The 25,572-nt window shown below is 41.2% G+C and overlaps 1 protein-coding gene across 2 annotated transcripts in view; it reads left to right on the top strand.

Annotated features, from left to right (window-relative positions):
* Nucleotides 1–25,572, top strand: part of LOC105564418 (neo-calmodulin-like) — a 45,816-nt gene that overhangs the window by 9,101 nt on the left and 11,143 nt on the right. Inside the window, exons 2-4 of one of the 2 annotated variants that reach the window (XM_012016764.1) lie at nucleotides 1,364–2,497; nucleotides 10,124–10,165; nucleotides 23,234–23,479. In XM_012016764.1, the coding sequence (XP_011872154.1) occupies nucleotides 2,411–2,497; nucleotides 10,124–10,165; nucleotides 23,234–23,479 (375 nt within the window). In that variant the 5' untranslated portion in view covers nucleotides 1,364–2,410. The remainder of the gene's footprint in view (nucleotides 1–1,363; nucleotides 2,498–10,123; nucleotides 10,166–23,233; nucleotides 23,480–25,572) is intronic. The other variant, XM_012016765.1, reaches the window with a different exon arrangement.

Consider the following 25,572-nt stretch of genomic DNA (forward strand, 5'->3'; position numbering starts at 1 on the left):
AATTGGGCGGTAGGCCGGCCTAAGACAACGATTTTTAATAATTAATTACTCGTTAACTATTACGAAAATTGCAAAATGGTACAGGTACTTTTCCGTTCATCTCGATCCGTTCTACCTTCTCAAAAATTTTGTCGGATATGGAAAGACTCACCCTGTATATCCAAGATTTTTAAGTAATACTAATCCATTCTCTCAATTACTTCTGTCGATATTCAGTAACGCAAAGATAATTTTCACTTAAGAGGCACTCTAACCGAAATGTTAAGTTGCTTAACTACAAATAAAAACGGTCAAAATTTTTCCCGGAGTAGAATTACGAACAATCCAAATAAATTGATTACTAATTATGGGTTGCTGTCTTTTTCTCCCAGAGTATGTACTACCATAAACTTCTACCCTTACAGAAATGTAACAACTGTAAACGAAGAAAGGACTGAACAATTACTAGAGTTCGGTAACTGAATTATTAGAAATTACTGATGTACAGTATTATTTCGCTTACATTTCTGTAATGCTGTAGAAGCTGTGCGAACTGCAACCTGAAACTCGTCGATGTACGGGCGAGAATAAAGATTATGAAAATGTGAAGCCTAGTAAAACCGAGGTCCAGGCATTAACGAACAAGACCGTACATTTCGGTTGCAGGTCTTTCTCGCGGACAGACGAAATGTCGCAAGAGCGACGATCGGCGAGATAAAATATCCAGAGTGGTCTGTAATGTTAAAATGTAATTTCTAAAGTAAGTTCCGTTCGGAGTCAACTGAAAGGGAGATTTTTCGTTCTCCAACTTGTTCGATCTACGTCCTTGAAACTTTGCTCACCACTTCTGCCTCTGGGTTGTACAGTCTTAAAAAAATCAAGATATTTATTCTTCGATCCAAGGTGTTTGTTCATCAAAATTCCAGCGAACAATGAAGTTAGCATGTTTCGTTAAGTGTCCCGTATTTATCGCGATACGCAAGGGTTATCGATCAAGCTTGACTCATCGTCTTATTCCTCCTAACTCCTGCGCAGCTGTTAAACATTTTTGTTCTACGTCTAGTCTACGGGAGAATTTTTTACTTTATTTTTCAACATATCCGTATGCTCCCGGATTTTAATATATTTCTTATACCATAAACGGCGCCGACTAGACAATTGAAATGTCCAGGATTATCTTCTCTTGTTCCACACTTTTGTTCCCTACTTCATTCCAAAAGTATGAATCCCCTCTCCAACGATTTATCGACTTCCGGTCGACTCCTCCTCGGGAAACGAGTTGCTGCTAACGCGATTGATTATGCGAGTCTCGCGTGTAGGACGTAGAAACAGGCCACGAACCACCCTCTCCTTTATCTCTCTTTCTCTCTCTCTCTCTTTCTAGATCGATGGTCGTAATTAGGATAACTATCGCCTGAATACGCAGAACGTAGGCCGTGATCGCGAGGAGTCGCGAGGCGCACCGGAAGCGAAGCGCGAAATCGCATCCTCGCGGCACCGAGCTGAGCGGAGCCGAGCCGAGCCGAATCGAAAACGGAAACGAAAACGGAAGCGGCAGCGTCGATCCGAGGGACGCGTAATCACCACGTCACGGCGGGGCAAATGTTCTCAACGAGCTTTCGCGAGATCCCGCCGCCGAGCAGCGCACCCGAGAGAAATCGCCGGCATCGTCGCCGGTGCGCTTCCGGTATCGCCGATCGGGCTACCGTCGCGATGAAGTGAGCACCGCCCAGGTCGGCTCGTTGGCTCCTGCGACGATGCAGCTCGCAATCGTCGGCTTCGCCCGCATTCAAGCGCCGAGGACGTAATCGATAGCGTTCGTCGCTAGCGTGCCGTCTCGGGTCAACTGATCTGAGCCGAGGCAAAAGATACCGGAAGCGGGAGAGTACCTGCCGAGAATAGAGATACGTTTAAAGGGAATAGATCGGGGTCGGGAGACAAGGTTGCGACGGCGACTCCGACGACTCCGACGACGGCGGCGGCGGCGAGAACGGGAACGGAAGTGATGACGACGATGACGATGGCGACGGGGCGGTAATTAAACGCTAAGGGTCGCAATATAGAACGAACGAACAGTGTGCGGTGAAGCGACGCTGTGGCGTTGGTAGCCTTCGCATATATTACCGTACGTACACACACGGGGTAAATGCACACGAGCGCACAAGTATACAGGCGAGACGTGCAAATAAATTTTAATATTGTGATACGCATACGTAACTGTAAGCGCGCGGGCGTGTCGGTCGGCGAGCAATAAGAGCAGTAGAAAAAAAAAGATACTGCACGTGTCACGTACGCGCGCGCGCGCGTGCTGTCCGGGTCGGTGAATCCCAGTTCACGACTGTGTTCGAAAGAGCTCGTTAGTCGCTAAGCCGATCGACGAGATTACGCTTATCTCACCGGGACCGAGTCGGGAAAAGAGTGCGACGACAACATGGCGTTCGCCGCGGCGAGGATGATCCTCAAGGACAAGCGCAGGAAACCTAGCAAAGAGGACTTCGCACCGCGAAATAGAAGCAAGGTAAAATCTCGCACACGATTTATGTATATCAGACTCCGATTCTCTGTTTCATCATTCATGTGTGTCGCGCTCCATAATCGAGCGGCCTGAGGGACGCGCGCGGTTTGCGCGCGATGGAGGAGGCTTCCGGGGAGAGTCGTTTCTTATTTCGCGCGTGTATCGTCACGCGGACGCCGAAAGAAAAACGATTCAACTCGCATCACCGATTCCCGAGCAATCTGGGCGCCGTTTCGCGGTCATTTGTCATTTCGAGCGGGACACAAAGGCGATCTAGGTTACCCTCCGCGATGTGGGGGGGGGGGGGGGAGCGAAAGGGTGCCCGCGAGCAATGTCAAGCGGGCATTGGCACGCTGAACTATAATGCCATTAACGCGCGCCTTTATCGCCAAGTCATTAGGCTGTTAGTGGAGTTACATGCTCGACTTTCTCACGGCGACGATGGTTCCTTCAGATAGCACGTGAGGGAAACGACGCTGGAGAATGCATAAAGGCCCGTGTCCACGATGCTAGAACTTGGTTCAAGTTCTAGTTCCGGGAAATGTGCGGCCAATCAACTTGTAGCTTTTATGGAATAGCTGCAAGTTGATTGGCTACACTTTCCTGGAGACTAAAACTTGGACCAAGCTCCAGCATCGTGGACACGGGCCTTAAGGATGCCGGCGCGGTGACTGATACCGTATGCGGATCACGCGAGACGTAAAGTAGACGGGGGTCGTTTTTATTAAGGTAATTAATTTCGCGGGACGACCGTCGCGAGATTCAGACGGCGAAACTCACCTCTGCTTTGTCGAGCGTCGTGGGAGCACGTGCCGGGGGTTCTTTTTAGATACGCGGGATTGATTGAAACATTTCGCGCAGTTTTCCAATTAAAAACCGATACCGCGAAGCCGATAAACGCTATGCAGACTTTAATTACCGGGAAAAAGAATTCGTGGTCGTTTAATAACACGTTAAGCAATCGCGCATAAAAGAGAGCCATTCGGAAAATTCTTCGATATAAAGTATTTTTAATCAACCCGAAAGGACTTGTCCATGATATCTAATACCATTCTGAATTACGCTGGAAGGTAGATATCATTTCTAGAAAGAAATAGATGCTAATTTAAATCACTTTGTAAGGAAGTGACTGACAATACATATAATCGGCGCTTCCTTTGCAGGTGTAAGAATTTTCAAAATACACTTTTTAATTTTCTTATTCGTAATGAACATTTGTTGAAAGTGCGGCAAACAGTTAGAACACAGAATTTGAGCATCGCAACGATTCTATTGATGGTATTTACAGTCGGATCTAATATTTAAGATCATCTTAAGATTGTCTTTAGACACACCGTAGCCAACGAAATGTTCCATGCAGCAATTTGAGATAAATTCAAGACGGTCTTGAATATAAGATCTGACTATGAATGCCGACCTAAAAGCCCGAAGCAATAACCAATGCAGTATGTGTATAAATGACACAGCCCCGCAGAAATCTTGCGATCGATTGCCAAATTCATCTTTAGATCGAAATAAGATCTTGGCGGAGAAAATCGCGCGGTAAAATCGCAGTTCTAACGCTCCGATCCTACGTCCTCGCGTAAGATAAATAGTCGATTACGCTGTCCGCATGAATTTATCGCGAGTTCGAGGAAAAAGTACGAATACGCGTAATCCGCAGTTGTGGCACGCATGATTAATAATATGTACGTGCATGCCACGGAAACAAAGGAGTGGAAAAGAGTTTTCCGACGGTGATAGTGCAACGATATCGGCCAAGGTTTCCACCGTGCATATACGCACGCACATCGCTCTGAGATTCCATCAGAATTGCACAACTTGTTCTGTCAACATTTGAGACATTTTTCCAATATGCGCCCGCTCACGTTTCCGTTATTTCATGCAGCATCTGCACATTATCATTTCCATATGAAACCCCCAAATTTTTCTCAGATTTAATATTCTACTTGTTTGGTGTGTTGTTGTACTGTAAATGTTATGCTCTAAGAAAACATCGCTTCTCCTTCTTATCTAGATGTTTTTTTTTTAAATTATATTACGGTGTCTCTCACAATCATTGTACAATACTTTAATCACGTATTCTGGAGATGAATTAACTTCAAACATTATATATTTTTATGTGAAAACATTGTAATAAGTTTCGTTGTAAACGAGCAAATTTAGCACGAGATTATTGCATAGAATTAGCATATTCAAGCCTCTAATCGCACTTACACACACACATTTGTTATTGATTTAGGTTAATTGATATTGTGATTTTTACTGTTTAACTGATTTAATCTTTTGGCTTCTATGTGGTACTTCTATGTAAAGGCTGTATACGCTACAATCAACTGATAACATTTAACAGTAAAAGAAATTAATCACTTTACGAGTACGTGCGCAAATTTGAATGAATATCAGGTTATCAGTAAATATAGATGGATTAATACGCTATGGAAAATTAATACAAAGTTAGCAACGTTGTAATAGTATAACAATTAATAATATTGTTCAATAAAACAGTCGCTTTTTTCGCGCACAAGAATAAAAGTAATTGTTTTCCATAGTTTTTTTAGCGCTGAATACAATATCGTTTACTAGATTATTCTACCTTGTTACAATTTGGAGAGATTTGCGATTATATTACCTTATTTTTCAGAGCAGTGAACCGAAAAATTCAATCAGTATATAACACATTTGACTGCAATTGCTCAGACTTTCTTAATAAGCATGTCATATCCTTATGAGGTTTTTCAAATTGTTTTATAAAAATGTTTCTAATATTTCTGTATAGTGCTTAGCGAATAGAATATGGAATATGGAATAATACCACCATCATCGTTCACTCTTAATCGAGCATCACTTTTTATCGAACTCATTCTTCCTGTAATATCTCTCATTCTGTTATGTATTATCTTGGGTATGTGCCTATATTTTCATAGATAACTGGCGAAATTTCATGTGTCTATGGAATAGACACATAAATCAACAGACAAAATTGTCTTTCAATTATTTTAATATTGATAGTAACCTGTTCTAGCATATGCACTTCAAGGCAGTACATTTGTGAACTTATAGATTTTCCTACAATACTTTTAATTTGATGCATAAATCTTTTATATATTTGATAAAAAGTCTCAGATTTCCATACCTCTCCAATTAAAAAAGGATTTATCATTCATCGATACAATTTGCAGCAATGCAATTACAATGCAAAAAAGACTACGTTGATTCTTAAAATAAAATTAAAATATACTCAAATGACAATTTCTAACATAATTATTATGTCAAGAAATAATTAGCGCGCGTATAATTATAATTTCAAATAGCAAACAAAATAATGAAAAATAACTCTGTGCATAGCTGCTCCGTTGTCGCCTAATGTCTCCTTCTCTTCCTCTTTTCATTGCTTTACACAACATTTACGTTCTCGAACACACAGTTAATTACAATCGCGCATTAATCACTAGGAAAGGACAGTCGCGCGGTATTTTACACGACATTCCAGACATTAATCACAGGAGAATGAAGCATTTCACAACGGCGAAAGAATAATGCGAAAAAGTATGATCGCACAAAACTAATATCTGCGAATTAACGCAATCGACGAATCGGGAAAAAAGAAGTTTTGTAAAAATATCTCACCGATATGTAAATACTGAATTCATAGTGCATGATTGATGCGTGATAAAATGCGGGATTAATTTTGCGCCTGTAAATACTAAATTGTTTCAAACTCCATGTCGCTCGTATCCGAATCAATTCGTTTTGTATCGCAATGTTCCATTGATGGCCGAGAAATTCGAAAATAATGCAATTTCATTCCGGTAACATGCGATACGATATTCGATTAATAAAGTCTAATTAATGATTTATTAAGATGCGATGAACCGTTCGAAAATACACGATCAGAATTCAGTGTTGCACACGCAATACGTTTCGAATGCACCGTGCGTTCGAAATCGCGCGAAAATGTATGTACTGTTTATAAACTGTTCGACATAGCACGGCTTTTCATTACGTGGATTACTCGATTCTGCGATTCACGCGTTTCGAATATTAGGCAAATTACATTTATAAATCAGTCGAAAAGTTCAATGCGTGGTATACTGAAATCCACTCATCGTTGAAAGACATTTATCGCTCATAAATATCACGAAGTAGTAACATTGCAATTTATGTCATTCACGGTTTCAATCCTCACTTTAAATCGCGCGTCCACGTGTCTACCTCCAAAAATAGTCGCCTCGCTCACTATTAGTCGTTAGAATTAATCAGTCGCGCGGGAGATCGCAATTGCTAATCGTTCCTAGAAAACGATAGGATTTTTCCTTAGCGTCCGTCGCACAATCACACACGGTTCGCGAGATAATACCACGGTACTACGAAACTACGAAATAACTCACATCGGTGTCTGCCGGCTCGTGCGTCGCTGCGCGAATGATAGCACGGCAACCTTGTGTAAACATTGACACTGTACACTGCAAAAAGGAAAAACAAACACCGATTCCCGCGCGCCGTGTGACTGATAAATCATTCTCAGTACGAAACGTGTAACGTGCTACGAGACAATGGATGGATGAATGGGAAATGCTTCATTAAGCCCTGAATTAATGATTAAGTTGCCACATTACATCTAATATAAACATATAAATTATTAACAAGTATGTTTCTTCAGATTGCCAGTATTAATAATAAAAAAATTTCAAATTTCAATCGACCTCAGCTGGCCACATTTATTAAATACGCTTTCACAACGTTTTGACCTTTGGTTTAGGTCCTTATCAAGTGCGATCTAAGAGTATAAGTGTTTATATGTAAAATTTATATGTAAAACACTTACTCTTAGATTCCACTTGATAAGGACCTGAACCAAAGGTCGAAACGTTGTGAAAGCGCATGTAATGTGGCCAGCTGAGGTTGATGAAAATTTGAAATTTTAATATAAATTATTGTTTCTTCTCTTGCAAATTTATACGTTCGAAAAGGCTGCTTTCAATTTTTTTATAAATTAGAAAAATAAGGTTACATCGCCACAGGAGAATGAATGGCACATTTTGATTTTTCTTATAATTTGTGTGTAATTTATTATTTACTATTTTATTCGTTAAACTGGCGGTACTGAGATAAAAATTTACTTGGCACGAAAATAACGAAGTACAATTAAGACGGGATTAATTAAATCTCAGGTAATCTTCTTAGAGCTTAAGTTGTAATAACGTGAAAATTTTAGTACATTTTAAATTAGCTTTGGTCCTTGAATACAAATTATAGTAATAAAATTATTACAATTATTTTAAAACTTTTTTTATTGGCAGAGCACAGTTATTTGTGCCCTGCGATTATATAACGTTATGTTTATTAATTTACCTAAAACTTGTCATAACGCGCCTTAATAATTAATGGCGAAATTAATCAGAAATAATTATTTTATGCACGCAATAATTAATTGTTAAAGTCAAAGCCTTTGTTGCAATTCTTTCATATTCATATTTCAAAATAAGAATAGATGAAAAATTAAAATTAAAATTTGAATAAAAGATATACCTTTGTATACTGTATATATTTATGAATGAAAAATGATTGATTAATATCTACAAAATAATGGAAAAATTATTTGCTTATTTTATCTTCCCTTGTTTCCTCGTCCTAATTACTTTTTAAAATTTAAGGCCTACATTTATATCTTTCTGCCCTCATATCCTTTTGAGGATACGATGTAAATTGACACAATAAAGTAATATATTATTTTTAATGTGCACACAAGCATAAATAAAAAATAGAAAGTATCTCGCACAATCACATAATAATATAATTATTTATTGCAATATATTATTATGTAATTTATTGTAATCTACTTTTTTTAAATAGATGCTAATATGCGTGATATTAATTGTATATATTCTTACGTATCAATTTCATGTTAATTTTACGGAAACTATTCATTATTATTCTTGTACATTCACTTAAATTTGCATACAACGATCAATGCTTGTTATTATTAACATTAATTAGCATGATCCCAATAATTATTACATAAACTGATCGTTGTGGTGGCATATATGAAAAGTAAGGAAACAAATCTAGCTGAAGTTTAAACTTGATATTACCGGAACTACGAATGACAGATTAATAAGCAAAATATTATAGATTTAATGCGCAGACTGTATCAATAGCCCATTAACGAAACTTGAGATTGCTCATAATGCAACAATTATTATGACCCCAATATTTGTATATTCATTTCATGGTTTAATACTCAGAGATGAGAATGACGAAGCCTAGAAGCTCCTGTACGATAAATCTCGTGGTATTCGGTCGAATTCCTCCTCGCTCGAGTTTGTAGCGAAATGACACCATTGTAGAGAGAACGTAAGGTAGATCCCGCGTTAACAAGTAGTCAGTCTTGATTTAACACGCGACGTAAACGGCATGCCGGGTGTGCCATAAAGGAAACAGTTCCGTCGAAACACAAAAGCCGGGGGATTCGATCAATGCGTCGCACTTCGCTCGGTAAACCCGTCACGACTCGCTGACGTGACAGCTTTCCGATTCGATTGTCTCTCTTTTTTCCTTGCCATAGAAGACGATCATCAATTAAGTCGAGCGTAACTTTGGAAAAAGCTTTGTCCACTGGTAAACCTATCAAATGGCAACGGATCGCGTAATGTTTTCGGCGAATGTAATCACATTCACACTCTCATGCGGACAGCGTACGCGTTAACTGTAAATGATGAACATTTAAATGTTCTTCCATTACGAGGCTGCAGGGCATTGTTATCGTGTCGCGTCGTTTTACAGTTCAGTAATTATGATTAAAGTTGAGCTTTTAAATAATGCAAAGTTTTTCTCTCGTTTCTACGTAGCGGCGCTTGTTACGTTTATTACTCGTAAATTGTCCTGTACAATTTGGAAACGGACGAAATGTGTATTAAATATGTTACATTACTGGAGAGCCGAATAACAATCCGGCTGTTCGAAGGGAAACAGCCCGGTTGATACGCGTAATTTGCGAGTCGGTAATTTGGCGCGTCAACTTAAATTTGAATTCTTGACAAATGCTAATTGTACATGCAAATGATCGCCCGTAAAGGATCACGCGATAACTCACGCTAATAATTCACACGCTATACGCTGTCATAACTTTCGATGGCACTGCTAAGGCGCTACACATTTGCGATATGTAAATACACATACAGATAATTATTATCTGTACCAACGTGTGCGTACGTTGTTTGCGGAATGTGATTCTAAGTTTTCATGAACCGTACTCTTTTTCGGCCTCGACTGCGGTATCTAACGATTTCGGTGTCATTCGAGAGAGAGTCGTCGATGCCGATGTCAGTTGCAGACATCAGTTTGAACTTTGTCATTCTTCTAGCTGGAAATAGATTTTTGTCACGCAACACGTATACAAAGACTTTACCTTGCAACGCGCGTTATTCGCACACCAAGCCGCGAGTTCCGCGTTCTGACATTTACGAAACGCATTACTTCTACATATATGAATCACACCTGCGCGCACCGCCAACACACCGTATCCGTAGTATCTCTCTCTCTCGTCAGTGTTATATATCTTTAGCTATACTTTTCCAACTACAGTGGCGTGGTAATTGGTGACCTATACTGTACTTGTGTTCGCAGGCTCGCAGCGCCAGCACAAGTAGCTTTAGAAGCCTGAGCCAGGTATATACCAAGATAATAATTGAGATCTAGTTGAGAGATTAGTCACTAGCTATTTAGCTAGATATAGTCAATCATTTATTACTTACTTACTCATTTTTAGAAACCTAGATGCCATTGCTCATGCGTAGAGGCGTAGCGCACGTGCATTTCGCTAAAACGCTCGGCATTGGTCTGCAAATTGTTATCACTGAAGATTCCTGGCCCACTTATCGCAAGCCCGACCGTCGGGTCGTGGCGTCGCGACGTGAGATCGTACGAATTCCTCTCCGTCCCGCTCATTTCGACGTGCAGGACGAACGAGGCGATTTGTACGATTTCGCCGGTCGCGACGTCGCGATCCGACGTGTCGTTACGACAGGAGACACCGCGAGCCTTCGGTAATCCCCTTTGGCAGTGCCAAACCTGTTTCAACACTCGCTCGTCGATGAACAACATTCGAAATGTGACGGACCGTTGACGGGTCTCATTGTCGCGTACGCCACGAGTTTCGATTCGGGTCCTACAATCCTGCCTCTCTATACGAACGCCTGGTGCACACCTCTCGGCGCATTTCCGATAACGTTTCCCCGATCTCCGATAACGTAATCGGCTCGGGGACGAACGTCGACGACGGGACTCTAATGCGGTGTCTACAATGAGATCTTTAAGTCGTAAGAAAGCGACCTATCACAATCGAATGTGAGGAGAAGGCTGCGATTGGTCATTTTCTTAAATCTTACGTCTTAAAGGGACGCTGAAGTTGAAGGGGATTCTGCACACTTTTTGCACCTCTTGCTCCTAGAACTGTCAATTCATGAAAACATTTGTGTAATATACAAGTGATGTGGCTTTTATGTAGAGACCGACTAGTTTTCACCAATCGGATTATATCAGGGAACAGCACGGTATCATTGAAATTAAGTTTAGGAGTCTAATAAAAAATAAGCCACATAATTTGTATATTACACAAATGTTTTCATAAATTGACAGTTCTAGAAGCGAAAGGTGCAAAATCAGTGCAAAATCACTCTAGCATTCCCTTGAAAGATCTCATTGTGGACGTCGCATTAGTCGAACGGTTCAATAAGATAAAAGTAAACGAGGACACGTGAGGTACGCAGTCAAGTGCCGCATGGCACGCGTCTCCTTCCAGGATTCTCGCCGGACGAAGAATGCGAGCGCGCGTAGAGATGCATGTCCTATACTTTTGCCCTGTCCCGTTTCCGCAAAGTTTCCGTGGAAAACGGAACAGTAAGTATATCACGGGGGACTCAGGACAGCGGACTACCGCAATTACGGTAGAAATGTCTCGTGGGGCGGAGGGGGAGGGAAAGGAAGGAAAAAAAGGGGGAGAGCTCGGGAGACTCTGTGTCCTCGTTGCGGCGCGCGCGAAATGTGTCGACACGAATATGTCGAGAAGCGACCCGCTAATGAGCCGCATTTATGCAACTCGGCCTCGTTGAAAACCGCGACATTTTTTCGACACACTTCCGCACTCTTCGTCGCTCCTAATTACTCGCCCTTTTTATCCCGATCGACCCTTTCGCCCCTGCGCTAACGTATTATCGCGCGCGCGCGCGCTTGGCATGCTGTGACTCTGATACTGCGGCATTTTTTTTCTGCACGATTACGTTAGGCTGGTAATACATTTGTCGTACGATACACTTTTCAAGCGTGTTGATTGGCTCCAGAATAGAAAATTTCTAGAGAATCAAGAACTTGTCTATTCTGCAGTCAATCAACACGCTTGAAAAATTCGTCGTACGACAAATGTATTAGCCTAGACAATAATATTAGCTTTAGGCCTGTTCTACAATACGTCGTATGTAGCAAGGAAATTGAAAAGAAATTTTCTCATTGGACCATCGGCTACGTTCCGACATCCGACATACGATGTACAGGATTATAGAACAGGCCTAAGGCTGGCATTACATTTGTCGTACGACAAATTTTTTAAGTGTGCCGATTGGCTGTAGGATAGTGAAAATCCCGAGTATCTAGAAAGTTTCTATTCAGCAGCCAATCAGCACGCTTGAAAAATTTGTCGTACGACGAATGTACTGTTAGCCTTAGGCTGGTATTACACTTGTCGTACGACCAACTTTTTTAAGTATGTTGAGTGGCTGCAGGATAGAAAAGCTGTCGAGTATCTAGAAATTTTCTAGCTTGTAGCCAATCAACGCGCTGAAAAAATTTGTCGTACGACAAACGTAATAGTACCTTTATGGTATATACCAGTGTTCATGAACGGACAGTTTTCTGGATGAAACAAAAGCGCGCGTAAAGGAGAATTTACTCGGCACTTGGCTGGAGCGGATCGATTGATTGGAAACGCAGAAGAGCCGTGCCGAGTTTGCAATTTAAAGTCTTCGCGAGAGTAAAGTCTCGTGGCACGCTGTGAACTAATGTCTGTCTATTTCGAGGGAGCCAAGAAAATACAGTGCGTTACATAATTACAGAACCAGCGTGAGTTTCGGCGTTTCTAGGATTGGATACTAAATAAGATAAAACTAAGTAAATACAACGAAAAATAATTGAAAAAAAAGATGTGTAATAAAAGAAATATTTGTAGTGCTGAAATTAAATTGGAGTAAAATAAAAATACAAAATTGTACCGTTTTACAGCTATAGACTCACGCGAGAAAACGACTTTTATTCGAACACTAAAGCCCGGTTTCTCATTTTCTGGTTAACTGTTAGCCAGAAGTTAGCCAACTCTCTGTCTTTTACATGCCTCGGTGGTCGAATTGGTGAGACGCCCGCCTAGTGAGAGGGAGGTCCAGGTTCATACCCTGGCTGAGGAAAATTTTTCGCAATAAATTTAAAAGTTAAAATCATTTAGACACTAACATCCTGTCTGGGCTCTCATATCCTTTATTACTTCGTATTCGTGATTTCACGTCAGAGCCTTACGAATTTCATTTGTTCTCTGTCTTTTGTTAGATATATAATATAGAAAAAGATGGAGAGTCGACTAACCTCTGGTTAACAATTAACCAGAAAATGCAAAACTGGACCTAAGTGTAAACAAACATTGTACACGCTTGTCGCAAATATCTTCATTAACGCTCAAAATTTTATCGAGAGCTGCTGACTCCAGAGAACATAAACTTATTTTTCACCGAGCAGACGATCTCAATGAACGGCGCGTGCAGTTTTTGTGTTTTCAGTGCAGGAAAACCAATGTCCGAAACAATGAGGATAACGTCGGACAAAGCGTTACCCTGCATTACTCGCGCTTCTTGTCGGCCACTATTTTGCCCATTTACGAGCCCGAGAGTCCTTTCATCTTACACATACTCGATATTATCGGATGGCCCTTTGAAATCGCGGAGGGTAGACAAATTGTTCAATTGAAAAACGACATTGCGCGGAAGTAAAGCGGGTCGCGATGAGCGTAGGAGGCTTAATACGAGCAATGCAGAACTAATGTCGTTATCGGCTGCAAATATAAATGGCGATCGTTTACTTGATTACGTCTATTGTCGTCACGATTGATACATTAACTGGAATGCAGCGCGAAGTTTTGCGTGGACGCCTCTGTTTCCAGCCCGTAAATACCGTAGGTCAAGGACTGTTTTTCGAAAGGATGAACACGCGGGAAAAATCGTTACTGCTTTTTGTGAGTCTAAACATAAATTATACCCCCTTCCCCCTCCTTCTCCCCCTCCTTCTGTAGCTCTAAAGACTATAAAAGTAAAATGAGAAAGCGAATGAGAATAAAGGAAATCGTTGGGATTAATATTGCGAGATTTAAACGAAGTAGCAGCGGGGATTTAACGGTGTTTATTAGGCCGTTAAATCGTTGAAAAACGAGCAAAGAATTCCGAGTAAATGCAACAGAACTGTTCGTCGAAAGAAAGCACTCGGGCGTATAACTTTTTCAAATCACTGCTCCTCGCGCATTTTAACGTGCAAGTCGCCTTTCTGGCACCGATGAGTGCTTTTCAAAAGAAAGGTAAACGAGTGACAGAGAAGAAATCCTCGAAAGTTAATGTCGCTTCGAGATTCAGCTGTGGAATTCTCCGTGACAATAGCCCAACATTGCGTCTGCTAATCCGGCGCTGTCTCTATCGTAACGATTTAACATTCCGCACGGGGTGCCCCGTTCGAGAGGAGATGAAGGTAAAAACGAAAGTGGATCGAGGTTGCCCGAGAGGCAATCGCGTTCAGCGCGGCACGATCGGGCCTACTTTTTGAAATCTCATTTCATCGATAGGCATCTCGAGAGCGATCGCAATTATAGCGGGGATTTAAAAGGCGTACGCGCATCGAACGACTCCTAAATCTGGCGCGCCCTTAATGCCCAGCGAAGATTAATCGTTCGCGTTCGTCACGAGGACAAACGAGAGATCGTCACGGAACGGAGTCTCGGGGCTGGGAGCGTCACCTCGTGCTAACGTCGGGCACGGTCTAGAATCGAGAATGGAGGATCGATGCCTTTGACCACGGTGTTGGACCCCCCGCTCGCCGCTCAAGCGGCTGCGTTATTTGATTTAATTATTAATCAGCCGGTTCTAGACCTTGCGCGGGAAGTGCAGTGACACGCTTCAAGGACGAGCGCCTTGCCCCCGCTTCTACGGGGATTGTTTCCGCATATGACAAATTGAGCGGCGAATTACGGTATCATTTGTTCTTGCGATACTTCTCCGATTAGTCATCCCGTGGCCTGAAATCGCGGGTTCGTGCTCGTAAATCTTGCCGCAGGAGACATTATTCAATCTGGAAAATCTAGGCCATCAATGGCTTCGCAATTTCAACGAGGGTTCGCAGTTTCGGTGCAAATTCGTTCCCGAATATCTCGGGGCGCAGCGAGAGAGAACTAAAAGAAAAAAAACTCCATTCTATTTCGTTACGTAATAATCGCGCGGTCGTATACTCGTCACAATGCGCACTTCATTCCCAGCTAATTTTTATTACAAATCGACATCTGTCGCTCTGTCGCGAAAAAAAGTTTCTCAAAAAAATTTACAATTAAAGCGAGACACGCGAGAAACACGGTATACTCGGCGGCTCTGCGATTGGGAACGTATAAACGGAATTGACGAAAGCCACACTCGGCTGCACTTTAGCAACGGCAATCACCGTTGTTTCTATATGGTTCATATGATGCTCCAGTGTTTCATAAAGTATAGCGCTTCAAGGGCAGCTGCAATCATCCCCAATTATTGATCCTTCGAAAGAGGTTTCCGGGTCTCGCTCGCAAACACCGCGAGCAAAACTTGAGTGGGTGAAATATTCGAGACGGGAAATAACGCCGTACGATGCATGTACATACGTGCGGTCACGCAGCCAAGGAGGGCAAAATTTAATCGACAGAATCTTGCTTGGATAATGTGTCGCAAATATCAAATATATTTATCACCGACGGACTTTCACTGTTCAAGTCGAAATCAAAGATTGAGAGGTTTGCCATACAAGTATCTTTAAAATAATGTTTGTATATAATTAATTTATCGCTATCGAATGTTATCGGCAGACTGAACTGCGCGCGAAAAAAATCTATACGAGTTAAACGTCAATTATTGAGAAAGTGCAGATTTCATCAGTGTTTTCAAAGAAAATTATATATATAATAAATGTGATTATCTAATTTCGTGTCGACGACGCAGCTGCGCGTTATTTGATGCATGTAAAAGTTTAAAAAAAGGTCACGCACAAAACTTAGTAAGCAGGCCGCTAACAGATCGAGTTAGCGTTTGATCGATTTATGAGTGAATTATGGGAATTATTTTCAGTATTCTTTCTTTTTATATATCGATTATATTCGATGGAATCGTGACACGTGTAACCAGATGCGCTAATATTTTACAATGTAAAGTATATTTCGTATAGAAACCCCGCATTATACGAACACCACGTGCTCATCCTTCAAAAATATCTTCCACGATAGGTACTATGGTATATAATATACTGATAACAAGAGGCTGCATTCAGACACGATGCGACAAGATAAACTGTACATCCCGTGAACATAAATGCATTTTCTGCATCCGTTTCTGCGGCATTATCACCTCTTTAAAGGAGAAAATAGTGCAGCGGGGCGAGACAAAGCTGGCCGGCATAGCCGAAAGAAAAAAGAAATGGCGTGCATAACGTTACCTAAGAAGGCAACGATCTAGATAGAGCTTTACAACGTGCGGCACGCGAGTTCACTTTGCGCGCGACACTCGTCTCTCTTTCGAAAAAAGGTTAACGGTGTCTCGTGGAGCCTGAAGAAAAAGAGTTTGAGCAACTCATTTTTCAAGCTCGCAACAATACTGCGGGGCTCGCTGATGTGCATACAAGTGCACTCGAGATTTTATCTAATTGGACAGTGATATCAAGTTGACGGCGAACAAGTCCGGTGATAAATGGCTTTATAAATAGTCGTTAAAAACTTCTCGCCGTGCCAATCTGTCTTTCGACAAATTTCGCGGTGTGCCGAAGACATCGACGTTTAGATCGATATCTATCACTATTACATCCGATGACGAACACCGTGGAGGATATTAATACGCGAATGTTAACGATGCAGCTTGATGAAAATGAAAACCAATTGTTATTTTATCAACGCACCGCAGGGACTGCGCCTGCCGATGTATCAATGATATCCGAGTAAGAGATCACTTTCCCAAAATACGTCAAAGTGCAAAAGTTAAACGCGAATTAATTGCAACCGTGATAAATTTCACGTCAACAGAATTTTATCGATACACGTAAGCTGCGCGCTCGGAACGTGACTGGGGCACCTGAAATAGCTCTTACGCCTCGTACTTTCGTATTTTCTCGGTAAAATGCAAATGAGCTTTATCGTTTATACACATATCAGTTTCCAGCGCTTTTAATTATTTTTATTCTTCACTTATATTCTTACTCCATACACCCGATGACGCCAATTTACTCGGATACATCAGCCATTCTCAAGCAGGACCGATTTTATCGCTGTATTTTATATTATGGACATAGCTCTGGTTACTCTACATTGCGTTTTTCGCGGTACTGTTCCAAAATGACGATTATATCATCCGTTTACTTTCATTAGTTTATTTCATGTCTAATCATGTCTTTTTAACATTTTTCTTTTCTTGCATAGCGAGCGCCTCACGAGAAAAAGAGAAATTGCCGAAATGTGTCTTTATCAAGAGGACCAACAACACGATAAATTTGTATTAAATGTAATATATGACTGTGTAATCAAAACTGTATAGGTCGCAATGTCACCTTGTTTTGTTCCTAAGACAATACAAATTTGTTCGAGCCCAGCAGCCACAGTGCTCACATGTACACGTATTTTATAATTCGACTCTGTCTTATGTGACGACGATGACTTAGGTTCTTTTCTTAACTTCCATTCGTTTTACTTATTAACTTACAAAATCTTATAATTGCGTGTTGTTGATTTGCAGTACTACTTGATAAGCACCCAAAAAATAGGGTCGAAACGTTGTACTGAAGAAATAAAGGAATTTGCCAGTTGACTATAAGTTTCCCGTTTTAATTTTTCTTTTTATTGCGCTGACGAAGACTTCGTAATAGTCGAAACGCGTTCGTTTCCTTTTATTGATTGTCCAAATACAATTTTTCACATTGCCACCTTGTACAGCTCGTCATTATCGACCCTTTCGTTTATTTATTTGTTCCTATTCTCTTTACATTGTGCACCTCAGCATACTTTGTATTATTGTATTCTCCCTCGGTTTGTTCAACGCTACGTGGCCGGCGCGGTCAACATCTCGCGCTTCTCGATCTACACACGTCGCGGTACGATGTGGACGATAAATAACGGCTATCGAGGCTCCATTTGGGAATCGTAAAATCGATCGGCCCTAAGGGCTAATCAGCGGCCCCTTCGCGCCACTCCGTAATGTAAAACGCCCGCAGTCAGCGACCTAAATCCGCATTTCCGCGGTTGCTGCTCAACGCTACATACGTAACTGTGTTACTATGACACACTGTGCGCTGGCGTACAGACGATAAATGGACACGATGCACGCGCCATCCGATCTAATCGACCGGATGAAAGTAAGTCATCCGCCTCTGCACCCCGCCCCGCCGCCCCGTCGACGAACTTTCGTAAGCGCCCATTAGCGATCGTTATTAATTTTCCCCCCGGGAGCATAGGCCACCTACAACGCACGGCGGCGAGTCTCTCTGACTCTGCAGTAGCGAAAAACGAGCTTTACAGACGGCGGCGTATACGAGAGACATCGAGTGGTCTTGAACCCCTGAGCGAGTCAACCTGCCACTCGGCGCAAAGTTGTAACAAGTATATTGGCCTTCTCGGCGTTTTCGATTAACAAGATAAATGCATGTATATACATATATATATATATATACATGGGAGCACCGTGCGGTGGCATGGGAATTACGGAATATGCGCGACTCGCGGCGAATGGGAGATTCGGATTAACAAGTTTGAAGACGCTCGTCTTAACCCTGTTTTCAGAATTGTCGATCCAGCATTGGATATATAGCGTCTATAAGTTACATGGCGCTTATAAATTATAAGCGACAGCGAGTCAACGCGACGATTATGAATAATTTTAGCGTTAACCATGGCAATAATGAAGATATATAGAGATGTCGACACTACTGCGTCAGACTTTAGAAGACGTTTAGGAAATGTCGAAGTTACGTACAATTAAAACGTACAATGACACAGCTTCTATTCCGACAGCCACGCGGTTCCTAATGGAGAGAAATCTTGCCAGAATAAAAAAAAACTCCTTTTCGAAATGCTACAATTGTTATTCGTCTCCACTTATAAAAATGTCTACAATATATTTGGAAATCTCGTAGAAGACACGACTGACCATTAAGATAAAACGTCCCCAGCGTTCTTAAAGCCTGATCTATAATTCTTTGCGTCTAGAAACATTCATCACGGAAAACTGTAGCTGCCGCAGCTGAAAACTGCATGTGGTAACTAATAGCGAATTCGGCGGCTTGCACAAGTGCGCACTGAGTGCGCACTAAAGCTTGTTTACAGTCAATTCCTATATTTAAGGATGGTCTCAAATACTTTTTGAAATACTTCCCAGCCAGTGAAAATGATGTGTGTAGTACTCGTGCGGATCATTTTCTTGGCAAAACAGCTTTTGAACGTGTACTTGAGATGGCCATAAATATAAGAGTACACAGAAAAAAAGTGTCACATCAACTCTTATATGCTCAAATTAAGGCGTTCATTATTTTGTATATACGCAACAATCTATAACTTTCTTAGAAGCATTTAATAATCTTACATTCCAACGATATTACAGTCTAATTTAAGTGCTATAATTGTCACTTCAAGAATACGTAATTATTTTGACAATACAATTAGTTTAAGCATTGTAACCTTCGATTTGAAAATACGTTATTTTCTATCCAATATCGTTTCCTTTCCATTTAAGAAAATTATTCTTAAATAATAAGCACATTTTTCATGATTGAATTATATAAAATTGCTTCGTCCGAGTAAATTTTTCTTCCTTTAACGCAATATAATCTCGTTTCAAGAGTTTCACGTTAAAACTAAACATATTTTCGAAAGAAGATTCTTTTTTTCTGCTCTGAACAAGCTCCGGTGTGCACTCAGTGCGCACTAGTGCAAGCTGCCGAATTCGCTATAAATTTCAGTTGTAAAATATGGACAGTTAATATTTAGTTGTGACAGCTATATTGCTACTGTGCCTATTGTACATACTAGGCGTGACAGCAAACCGTTTGGCGTGGTGCAGAAATTTATAGTTAATGCAGCGAAATATTTTTAGCAAATCATGGTTAGCTACGGTAGCGAACATATCTTGTTCAGTCATTTCATATGAGCAAATCAAAACGCTTAAAAAATTTATCGACAATATGTAATGTACAATTTATCAATTCGCAAATTTTTTTAAACTTATTTACTGACTACAAAATAGAATGTTTCTAGTCGCAATAAGAGCACATTGTGGAACAGATTTTAAGCTCTCAGCAAACCCTGGAAACGGCCCAGCGGACGCCTGGCGTTCGTCTCGCCAGAATGGAGACTCGCGTGAAATGTAATACCACCGGAGTCGCGCAAGGCCGTGCGTTGATACCTCCGGATCTGACCGAGTTGCAGTTGAAGTTTCCGAAACGCGCGCTTGCGCCCCGGCGAAGATGGGCGGATAGGCAGGAAAGGTGCTACAACGGGAATTACAATGTACGCGATGCAAGCAGCTCGGGACGGGAGGGGGAGAGAGGGGGGGGGAACAGAGAGGGTCGTCTCGTGACCAGGGACCGTGCACGCGAATCGCGTAATCGCGTGCAGCGCGATTCGCGCCAGCGATCTACCCCTTCCTCCCCCCCCCCCCCCCCGGGCGCGGATCCCACGATCCCGGGGGCTGGTGGCGTGGCACCCACCCCCGTTCCCGCCGCGAGGGGGTGGTGCATTCCCATGAAACGACACGCTCCCGCATTTGTTTTGATACACTTTTGATACACAGCCCGCGCGATCGATCCGCGCTCGTGGCGTCGCATGCGCAGCGAACGATCGCGCTCAACGTACGCCCGGTTCCCGATCGATGTGCCCGACTATTTTCCATGTTTTCGTTACGAATCTCTCGCGACGACCGCGACCCCGGTTATCACCGGGTTGTTACCGGGGCGAGGGGGGGTGGGGGGGGACGGGGAGGGCCCCGTAGCGATATTCCGTGTGCCGCGTTAACGTTTGATTGAAATGAAAATTGTAGCGCCCGCTAATTGCTGTAACACGTTGTAATACATTGATAGAATATAATTGGAGACTGGCCCCTTTTTTTTCTACAAAAAAGAAGCATTGTAGTCGAGAACGCGAGGTAGAATTCGCTCGCGCGAGCGTTGGGCGGGTTCCGGTGGGCGCTTCCGGTGTATTTCGGGAGTAAAGTGTGACCCCCGGGGATTGACAAGTTAAAATAAACTCAAGTATAAGAAAGTTAAATATAAACCTTATCTTGGCTCGGGTCTTTGCTTATTAATAATGTACAGAACGCCGCTCAATCACGTTCAATTACGATGATCTTAATAGAGCCTGGGGACTTGGCACGAATTAGATCTCGTGTTGGAATGTAATGTTCCGCACGCAAGTTTAGTTTACTTTACTTTTGAAAACTACAACCCGCTTTCTCAAGAATACACTTTGCTTCACAGTCGCTGCGTTAGTGCATCACAATTTCATTCATAAGGAATGCTATTATTAGTCTTTTATACATGTGTAATTCGATTCATCGTGATATTATCGTAGTTTCATATTTTCGTGTTTTCATATTTACGTTTATTATAGTATAGGTAGTCCACGGTTTAGAATAGTCACGTAAATCTAGAATTAATTCACGATTCAGAAATGCCATTTTCCAGTAGAAATTTTCGCCTTGATAATATAATAAATTGAGCGTTTGACTCGACACTTACGTTACGATGTTTAATTCCAAGAATTTTTACTATGTAGAATAAAAGATTTTCCCCAAGCATGAATTTATATCCTCCGGGGCATTGAAAGTATTTTGAAATTGGAAGCCGTTCGTGGATAATAGACGAACGAAATTGTATAAAGCGTAAGTATCGAGGGTTGTCTCGGTAGAACGAAAGTAGAAATGACGCAAAGAATTATTTAACTCCAGTACATGATTAACAAATGTAGAAAAATTGCTGAACGACGCTAACTGGCACGTTCTAATTAAAGAAAAGCTTTAGCAGTGTTTCTACATTGGAAAGTAGAAATTCCGTAGCATTGCAAAATCTTGAATTACGCGATACTTCCGTGACGCAAGGGTCGTGTACATAGGTCGTAGACTCTGTCAAGATCACGTCAGATAGCGAGATCTATAATTATCTCGTCGGCATTCTCGCCCACGCGAAGCATCCAGTCGTTCTTATTAATTGAAAAGGTTATTTTTAAGTCGTCTAAACATTCGTGGTACGTTTCGGTCCCGATTTAAACGAATTCTTTTGTCCCCGAGTGACGAAAAAGTCAACGCACTCCCCGTCTCACAGACTCGCCGTTGTATTCGGAACCTACTCTTACTTTTTAGAGAGCGTATACAGACATTTTCGCCCGCGAGATATGAGCGAGCCGACGTGTAAAAAAACTCTCACAAAAATATTGAATCGATTTTGATACAACGAGCCAACGCGATTATAAGTGAGTGTAACTGAAACGTTAACCATAATGAACCTAAATACGACGTGGCGAGATTTAGATGACATATTATCCTGGTAATTCGATTGCGATACGCTTTAGGTACATTTAAAACGTGTAAATGTTACATGCAACTGAAACATATAGTATTATAACTTTCAAAATTCTGTAATAAAGCTCTATAAAAGTCAATCGGTGATCAGATTGTCACTGAAAACAGTAAATATGTCACTAATTTGCAGTTATAAGTATACTGCACGGAGAGAAATTTCTCTTAAAATTTATCCTAAAAATCATGTAATCGTGGGACGATTTAGAGAATTTTATGAGAGTTTTGTAAAATTTTACCATACATTTTACTAGTAAAGTGTGTACTAAGTATAATTACTAGTAAAATGTATGGTAAATTTTCAAACAATTCCCATAAGGTTCTTCAAGATGCCATGTTGCGCCACGATTACATAATTTTCAGGGCAAATTTTGAGAGAAAATTCTCTCCGTGTACTGAAAATCACAATGCTACTTACAACTATAAATCAGTGACTATTCACTGTTTTTAATGAAAAAATTCACAGAGTGACTTTTAGGTTCGGTTTTTCATTTTCTGGTTAAATGTTAACCAGAGGTTACATAGTCGACTACCTATCCCTTCTTAGATAATAATATAGAAAAAGATGGAGAGTCGATTAACCTCTGTTTAACAGTTAACAAGAAAATGAAAAACCGGACCTTGGAGAGAGAGAGAGAGAGCTCACAGTAATCGTAAATCTTACAAAATTACCACAGTCGTCGTTAATCCGTCGGTCTACCTGCAAAATTTGCAAATAAACTACACAGGAAAGAAGACGAAGAGAATGAAGCTTCGACGTCGCACTCCGCTCCGACGATAATCGCATACTCCGCCCTACATCCGTCCGACTCGATTACCCCCGACAAACTTTCTCGCACCTGACGGCTAACGGAGATTTTGTCTCTTGTATCTGCAGGCACGCAACAAACCGGCGGATGGCGTGGGTCATGTAAACCAAAAAGGTGCTTCCGGTCAGAAAGCGCCGGCGGCTGGTCAGAAGGTCGCGCCGGGCGCTAAGGGCACGCCGAAGGGGTCGGCCCAGAAGCCGTCGGCCCAGAAAGGCCAAGTGAAAGTGACACCCAAGGCGGCCTCCGTCAAGACCGGCAAAAACAAGAAGAAGGGACAACGACAACAATATGATCTCATCGTCACCATTAACCTGGTGAGTGCCACGAGTTTCATCTCGCGTTTGAGATCGAGACGTCTCGTCTGAACTCGCTATCCACTTCGACATACCCACGCGAATTTCTCTCCAATTTTAATTCTGTCTTTAGCGCAAAGACATATGTACTTAGTACGCGGTAGATATTTTCATAGAAATGATTATACAAGTTTACTTCGCAAAATCCCGATCTCAATTTCGAAGACGAATTCTATCTCGAGTAAAATATTTACATTTTTATCAGAAATAGTATTTTTGTAAATTAAACTTTTGTAACTAAATAATAAAACTTTTGTTCTTTTTTTCCTCAGATATATTATACTTTTTCAGAATTTTAGTAGCTCGATTATCGTCAAACGTCAATTATTTCACGCTTAACAAGTGACGTTTATTAAAGATCGTCTCCGATTTGGTAGAAACTGAATTGACATTGAATTTAATGTCTGTCAGGCATCTTGCGAACGTTAAAATAGGCCAAGAAACATAGTGTGTGTACGTGTGTGTGTGTGTGTGGGTAGGTGTGAATAGCTAATTTCGATCAATTATTCAGCCCGTCGTAAAATCATTAGCACGATCTTCCCGGACGATTTGCGCGTGAGTAGACCACCTAATTATTTCACAGAGGCGAGAATGGAGTTATCGGCGGCGGATCGCGTCACGAGCCGCCTTTGTCAACTTAGCGTGCGCTTCGCGTAATGCGTGCACATCGGCAATAAATACGGCACGATCTGACCCAGTTGAATACGCGATGAGCGATCGATAAGTGCCTCACGTTCGGCTAATATACGCCGCGTACGCGGCGTTGTCAAGATACGCCGAAGGAAAATAACGCCTAACGCGCTGCCATTTCATTGGATTGGCATAATTAGCGACAGCTCCACGATCGCGTTGCTCTATTTTGGTATTTTGGTTACTGCATTTCCAGATTAGTCGACAACTTCAGATAGATCCGACATTTCGTCTTCGTGCAAATTGCGCGTGCAATTCTAGCATACGATTGTTCTGTATTCATTATAAACTCTCATATCATTATTACGACGATTATTTATACACGCTTTATTCGTTTTAATAATTGTTGCGCATATAATTCTCTCTTGTCGCGTATAACCGCAGAAATATCCGTTTATTGAGAATTTTATTTTCCTTCCCACTCTTATCACGCGTGTGATTTAATTATTATTTTAAATTACATCAAGTATAATTTTTTATCGGAAAAAAATATAAAAACATTAATTCTCGTACAAGAGGTTTCATTTATATAGACTCGCTAAAATTATTCCCGATACGAACTCTTCAGCGAAAATATTCAAAGTAATTATGAGCGAGTAAATTTTTATCGACAGAAAAATTAAATTTATTATATATTTAAACAGCGCGTTGTATTTTTTATATTAATATTATTATACTATTTTATTAATATTACATTATTTATATTATGTTATCAATGCTATCATTAATTTTGCTGAAATAGTCTATCACGCTCGAATGTGTACAGAAAGTGTACTTGAAATCATTGAAAGTATTTCAAAGACAATATGACGCGAGTGATTGAGAAGTTCAGCCACTGTGTTGGCAGTTTATTTTCCAAAATCAAACGTTTTTATTATCGATTCCGCTTGCCCCCGCAATAGTGCCACAGTTTCCGATAGATTTTAGAAATAGTCCCGTTGATTTGAATAGAAAAAATAGCATGTGAAAACGAGCGGTTGACTTTCCGTGACGCCTCAAGTTGCGAAAAAAGTTTCATTTCAATTACAGAATCATATAGTTCTAGGAAAGTTCTATAGTTCCCACATAGATGAAGCGTAAAAATAGTTTTGCTCGTTAACTATTTGTAAATAATCTTAGATAGCTCCAATTGAGTTTCTGACAGTTCTCGACATAGTTGTGTCACAATAGTGAATCACTTCCGATTAGTTTAACGCTTTAACAATAGTTCCGCTTGTTGAATATTTTTAAATATTAATTTTTCAATCTGACCGCTGGCACCTTAGTTTTGAAAAGTACGCGGTGTTGGTAGAACTATTCAGAAATAGTTGACGGGGGGAACACACACACACTATTGGTAAGATGTATCAAAATAGTCGGAACTA

Source organism: Vollenhovia emeryi, unplaced genomic scaffold (assembly GCF_000949405.1).
Source record: "Vollenhovia emeryi isolate VEMERY1.0 unplaced genomic scaffold, V.emery_V1.0 DF939165.1, whole genome shotgun sequence".
In the NCBI taxonomy this organism is placed as follows: domain Eukaryota; kingdom Metazoa; phylum Arthropoda; class Insecta; order Hymenoptera; family Formicidae; genus Vollenhovia; species Vollenhovia emeryi.